General features: G+C 47.2%; 1 protein-coding gene across 1 annotated transcript; it reads left to right on the top strand.

Annotated features, from left to right (window-relative positions):
- Positions 1–1,490: 1,490 nt before the first annotated feature.
- On the top strand, positions 1,491–6,449 carry LOC122041737 (inactive protein kinase SELMODRAFT_444075-like). The gene is made up of 8 exons (XM_042601521.1): positions 1,491–1,656; positions 1,743–1,870; positions 2,073–2,212; positions 4,039–5,138; positions 5,213–5,373; positions 5,439–5,515; positions 5,604–5,931; positions 6,009–6,449. Exons 1-8 carry the CDS (start codon positions 1,509–1,511, stop codon positions 6,210–6,212), a joined length of 2,286 nt encoding a protein of 761 aa, XP_042457455.1. The 5' UTR covers positions 1,491–1,508; the 3' UTR covers positions 6,213–6,449.

The following is a 6,449-nucleotide window of genomic DNA, read 5'->3' as shown; positions in this document are numbered from 1 at the left end:
TAATTAGCTTAACCCTGAAACTAAAAAAAATATAAAAAATGTTACTAAATTAATCAAAATACGTGGATTCAATCTAGGCGCCTTGGCCATTAATGTCATGGATGAAGTTTGCACTCTTTAAAATAAAATCTACTCAAGAGGGAAGCTTGAACCCTAGAGAAAAATCTTTTTAGAATAAACTCATTATAACATAACTCCTAAATTCTAAAATCTTAAACCCTAAGTACATGTAATATACCAAAGCCTGAACCCTAAAGATTTTTTTTTTTAACTCAAACTCATTATAACTCAATTCTTAAATTCTAAAATTTTGAAACCTAAATACATAGGTCTTAAAATAAAATATTTTTTTTAAAAAAAAAATACTAAATGAGTCCATGCACCTAGATATGAGTGGTTTTTAGCGAGTTAAATAAAAAAATATATTAATAATATATATATATATATATATATATATATATATATATATATATATTTTAAAAAATATAGGCTAGAATCCAAGACAATACGCACATATCATATTTATATATTGTTACATTTGAATTGATTTATTATGTAAGAAGTTACGCTTGGAGCTCGATTATCTTACATGGAATTTAATAACTATAGTGAGGGATTTGGTGGTGGGTTTCCCCCTCACCACCAGCCCTACTGTTTTTTGTCTCTTGCAACCTGCCAATAATTTGGAAACTAGCACTATCTCACTTACTCTGCACATGGATTCAACAATTAGGTAAACATGGTGATTTTTATCATTCTCAGTTCAATTTTTTTTCCTTATCGAATCTACCGAACTGCTTCATTTACTGTTTCGATAGGATCGGATCGACCTCGGGTCCGCCCCATTGCCGATCGAGACAGCCGTATCCTTCGATACATTTGCAGGTCGATCAGCAGATCTTTGGCACGTAGGATCAGCCATCTGAGGCAACCATGGCCATGGGGCTACACTAAACATGGAGAATTCAATTGTCAAACTGGTGACCACCAGCCTCGCATTCAATTAGATGCACAGTAATTGGACCACTCACGCGCCACGGGAATCGACTCGTGGGACCATTCTTGGCCAGCCCCAGCCACATGATCGTTTCATAATTCGAAGGATCGAGGATTGGTCAGTTCGATTGGTCGCCGTCTTGGATCGGATCGGAGTCGCGATTATAAGGTAGACCAGACCAGTTGAGGAACTGGAGGAGGAGTTATTGATTTACTTTGATAATGGATGAAAAATTTTTATAGTATCCTTGTTCCATTGATTGCATGACCCTGTTGGGAGGCCATTCCCACGCTATATTAACTGCTGCCCTCTGCGTGCGCCCAGCGACGCGAGTGGCGAAATGGAAAGCTCATAATTGCGCTCGCAACGGCGCTGCGTTGACGTGACCCGACGGCAGCGGAAGGGAGGGTTTAATTAGGTAAGAGGAGGGGGCGGGGATGGGGGAGGCGAACGAGGGGAGCAGAAAAGGGGGGGAAAAAGAAAGAGGGGGGGGGGGGGGGTGGTGGTAGGCATGTCGTCGCCGGAGAACGTGGTGGTGGTGGCGGTGAGGGCGGAGAGGGAGATCTCTAAGACGGCGCTCGCTTGGACCCTCACCCATGTCGTCCGCCCCGGCGACCTCGTCACGCTGCTCGCTGTCCTTGCCGATCGCGAGGCCACCGGTGCGCTGCCGTGTCCCGCTCTACCCATCTCGGCCCCTGCCACCCGGTTTCGCTTCGTTTTATTTGATTCTTTGTAGCGGTTTCAGGCTGGCGGCGGAGGTTGCTGTGGGGGTTCCCTCGAATCGGCGGCGACAACCGCAACCGCACTCGAGAGCGGTGCCAGATCTCCGCCTTGTGCTCGCAAATGGCGCTTCAAATCGATGGCCGAAATGAGGTGAATACCAAATCTCACGCCGAAGATTGTTCTTTCCGCTGGAATCGATTATCCTTTGATTAGCGAATCGAAACGGGATGCGTGACGAGACAGTCATGTCTCTATCGCCTTTTTACTTCGCTCCTTTCTCTCTGGTTCACTTTTTGTAGCTGTCAGTTTTTTCGATCGGATGCGGCCATGACCTCAGACCTCGATTGCGCAGATAAACGTGAGGATAAAGGTGGTGGGATCGGATTCCACCGCCCCAGGCTCTTCATCGTCGTCTTCCTCCGCCACCGGCGGCGGCGGCGTAGTGGTTGCGGAATCAAAGCGAGTTGGTGCCAACTGGGTCGTACTCGACAGGTAATACCCAAAGACTCGTTCTGCTACAGGAGCCGTATTTACGCCTTTAAACTGTTTGACGATTTGCCCTCCCACTGTTACTCCATGTGCTGCTGCCATTTTCTATTCCTCGCTTACCTGCATTGATTAAAAGCTATGGAACAGTCCTTGCTCTACAAGTAAATAATCTGATCTTAATATTTTTGCACACCAAAACACATTGTTTGCAATGCTCTACTGCTCTCGCTTTCTTTATTGCTCACTGAAGAACATGACAAAGTAACATGATTAGTTCGTAGCTTGCTCTGGGATACAGACGCCTTCTTTGTACCAACACAAAAATAAAACTGTAAATGAGCATGTGCACTGCGTATAGACTAAAGCTATGGAGATTCGGTTAGGAAGAGAACTCTGACAGCACAGTTCTTGCATTTACTTCGTTCCTTAGACTATTTAGTACGGATATCTAACTCCTCAATTATGTTTACTTTATTTTTGAGTTCTTGGTTCAAATAATCAATTCTAGAAACCCTGGAAAAATAAGCCGACTTGGGACAACCTTGCCTAGATCAAGGAACCTTCCTCATTGCGCATTGAATAGGTTTTGTTTCTTGAACATGGAAACCAAAAACAGACAAAAGGACCTTGGAGATGTGTTAACAAGGGTACAACTTCATTAATCAAACAAAACATTGAATTATTAATGTAGCAGCATATTGAATATTGGGTCATACGTATACTATAAAATAATGATTCTGTACTAATTGCTTAGAATATGGAGTAGCTCACTTGGTAAACGCCTATTTTGAAGTTTTTGACAAGATCTTGAAATCTATCTATAAAGCGACAACTTTTAAGTTGTGAATCCCAACCATTTTAGCAATGGAAGTTGTGCGAGGGTTGCTTAGTTTATACTGAAAAACAACTTTTGAGATTCAGTCAAATTTTGTTTGAAGGATGCACTGCTTGTTGTTTCCGTAATTTAAGATTCCTTTTGCTTGTTTGTCATCCTACATTTCCTGTGTTTCTGCTGTGTTGTTATTTTGAACTTCTTATTCCAAATTCTAATGATTCAGTTATGTTTTAAATTTGATCCAACTTGAGTTGACGTTGAGGAAGGTATTAAGAACATAACCATATTTGTGAGCCATATTTCTCATAAACTATATAAATTGAAATTAAAATTAGAGAAACAATCTGGTTTGGTATTGTTGATGTTAGATTTTGATCACGGCCAGTCATCATCTTGGAGCAAAGATGAAAGGAATAGTGTTCAAGAACAAGCTTGGTAACTGACTCAATATGAACTCACTTGGACACTATAATGAGATTAGCAAATTTTCATCAAACTTTGGATGACTTGCCCAGATGGCCACAATCTAACATCAGGTACACAGTTACCGTTGGTTGTCCTTCGGCTAGTTATCTGATGGAAAAGATCATGCAATGATTTGAACCCACACGAGGATGCTTTTTACCTTGCGCATGTAAGTTCCATTGTCATTCATGGTGGAGCGACGACGAGTGTGCATAGCTGATAGATGCTGATAGGTTTACAGAGTGGTGCCTGCTCTTATCTTCAGCTACTGCTGCCCTCGGTTGAATTGTCGCCCTCGGTCGCCATGGCCGCTGTCGCCCCCATCCTGCTACCTTCCAAAAGGAAATTTGTCTGCTTGCCAACACGTGATCTCATTCTTATCTTGCCCCCAAAAGTTTGTGAATTTAATTCAGATCATCTGCATGTGAATAGTCGATATAAATCTGTGCATTTCCTGAACTGAATTATCTTTGTTAATGAATTAGCTTCATCTGGTTTAATTTGATGTGATTGTGGGCGTTGTGCTCAGGCAGCTGAAGCAGGAGGAGAAGCACTGCATGGCGGAGCTGCAGTGCAACATAGTAGTGGTCAAGGGTTCCAGCGCCAAGGTGATGCGGCTCAACCTAGGGGGCATCCACAACAAGCCCCTGCCTCCCTTCTCCTTGTCGTCCGCTCACATCTCCATCTGCAGCGAGAAGTTCCTGGACAACAACTCTCGAACAGCTCTGGTGAAGACGGTGAGCAGCCATGCGCCGGTGGAGGAGGCGCCGCAGCAACCTGAGGCTAAGAAAGTGGGATCGAGCTCTGCTGATGCCACCGCGACGGCGAGGGTGACGAAGGCGCCTTCGGCGAAGACGAAGTCTTCTTCATTCTTTGTCCGCGAGCACAACCCACTGTTCGAGAAGCTACGCGAAGGAGGGTTGACGCCGATAGAGGACGTGGGTTCCGACGGCGAGGACACGTCGGAGTCGGATGGTAATGCGGGCGGAGCTAGTCCTCCTGCGCACCATCGAGTCTATTGGATTCCTCAATCCAACCACCTGCCGGAGCAGAAATCTCGGAGGAGCGGACTCTCAAAACCATCGCCCCCCACTAAAACGAAGCAAGAATCCATGATCAAGTACGCCGGCTTAGAAACCATCTCCCTGCTCATGCCGCAGCCCACCTCCGCCACCCCCGAACACGACCACTGCAACCTCACCAGCTGCTCTCCCTACAGCTCCGACGTCAGGGAGGCCGTCTCCCTGTTCAGCACCTCTCCATCCGTTCCTCCTCCCCTCTGCTCTCTCTGCCGCCACAAGGCCCCCGTCTTCGGCAAGCCCCCGCGGCGGTTCTCCTACCGCGAGCTGGAGGCAGCCACCGGCGGCTTCGCGGAGGGTGCCTTCGTAGCGGAGGGCGCCAGTGGGCGCGTCCACCGGGGTGTGCTGGAAGACGGACGTGTTGTAGCCATCAAGCGGCTCAAGGGCCCGCCAACCGAGGAGGAGGAGTTCTGCGAGGAGGTTGAGGTGCTCAGCCGGGCGCAGCACCGTAATGTGGTGCTTCTGGCGGGTTTCTGCGTCGAGGGAGCGTCGAGGAGAGCTCTGGTGTTCGAGTACATCTGCAATGGCTCCCTCGATCGTCATCTCTATGGTATATACCTCCGTTCTTCATACTCATTTCAACATGCGAGATCGGATGCTCATCAATTAATTTCTCACTGGCAGAGGAGGGGGAGGCTCCATTGGACTGGTCTGCGAGGGTGAAGATCGCAGTGGGAGTTGCAAGGGGTTTGAGGTACCTGCACGAGGATTGCAGGGTGGGCTTCGTCGTTCACAAAGACATGCGACCCAACAACATTCTTCTCACTCATGACTTCGAACCTTTGGTAAGTTCAACCCTATAGAAAGATGATCGCTTGTTTAACAACTAAACTACTTGATTCCTTACCAGTTGGGGGACTTCAGGCTCACAAGATGGCAAACGGAGGAATCTCTATCCGTAAACACCAATCTTCCTGAAGCATTCGGGTAAACACATCGACCACATTCCTCCACCTGTAATCCCAGTTAATTATATGTCTAAAAAAAAAGAGTAATCGCTTTTTTTGTAACTCAGTTATCTTTCTCCCGAGTACATTGAACATGGGCTCGTTACGGACAAATCCGATGTGTACGCCTTCGGAGTGGTGCTGCTCGAGCTCATAACAGGCCGAAGGGCCCTGGATACCAACCTGCCCAAGGGGAAGCAATTCCTCGTCGAGTGGGTGAAGCCGCTTCTCTCATTGGCATGGGAGGATGGCCAAACGGTCCCAGTCGATCGCTTCCTCGACCCCCGTTTGGAGCGGAACCAGGCTCGCTTCTTCACCAAGGAGCTACGAGCAATGGTGCACGCTGCCTCGTTGTGCCTCCGCCGAGAGCCACAGTCCAGGCCGAGCATGTCCAAGGTTGGTTCACGTCGCACTGCCCCTTTACCATCACCGCCAACTCAAACTACTCATGACTCATGGCGTATGATCTTCAGGTCCTGCGGATTCTAGAGGGAGACAGCATCGTCGATCAAGTTCTGGACGTCAACACTGCAGGCAGCAGAAGTGGGCGCATTGTGCGCCCGGTGGCACAGCAAGCCGCGGCGGGCAGTTTGTCATACAGATTCCCTCAAGAATCCATCATCAGCGCGCTCTGCTCTGAGAGAAATTGGCCGCCCAGTCTCTACCAGAACATGTAAACCGATCGAGCATCATAATTGTTACCATGGCTAACTGCCGTTGCCTTCACGGCTTGAGGTCGAGATCGAAGGCGTGCGGTTGACACAAGAAGAGGACAGTCGAAGAAGACTCGTGTATAGCCTTCCTGGAGCATAGGTGAATTGCCAAGATTGATTATGCAAGCTGTGAGTGTGCATATTTATTTCATTCGTCAAACTTCACTAGACGATAATACAATGCAAAGTTCTGCGTCCAAA

The sequence above is a fragment of the Zingiber officinale genome, chromosome 2A, assembly GCF_018446385.1.
Source record: "Zingiber officinale cultivar Zhangliang chromosome 2A, Zo_v1.1, whole genome shotgun sequence".
NCBI classification, from domain to species: Eukaryota; Viridiplantae; Streptophyta; class Magnoliopsida; order Zingiberales; family Zingiberaceae; genus Zingiber; species Zingiber officinale.
Note: the sequence above shows the minus strand (reverse complement) of the source record. Positions and strands in the feature narration are given on the sequence as shown.

Excerpts from the sequence above, each read along its gene's own strand:
- LOC122041737 (XM_042601521.1), top strand. The coding sequence starts at position 1,509 with ATGTCGTCGCCGGAGAACGTGGTGGTGGTGGCGGTGAGGGCGGAGAGG. Across the intron at positions 5,374-5,438 it reads CTCATGACTTCGAACCTTTG|TTGGGGGACTTCAGGCTCAC; the intron begins GTAAGTTCAACC and ends ATTCCTTACCAG. Across the intron at positions 5,932-6,008 it reads CCAGGCCGAGCATGTCCAAG|GTCCTGCGGATTCTAGAGGG; the intron begins GTTGGTTCACGT and ends TATGATCTTCAG.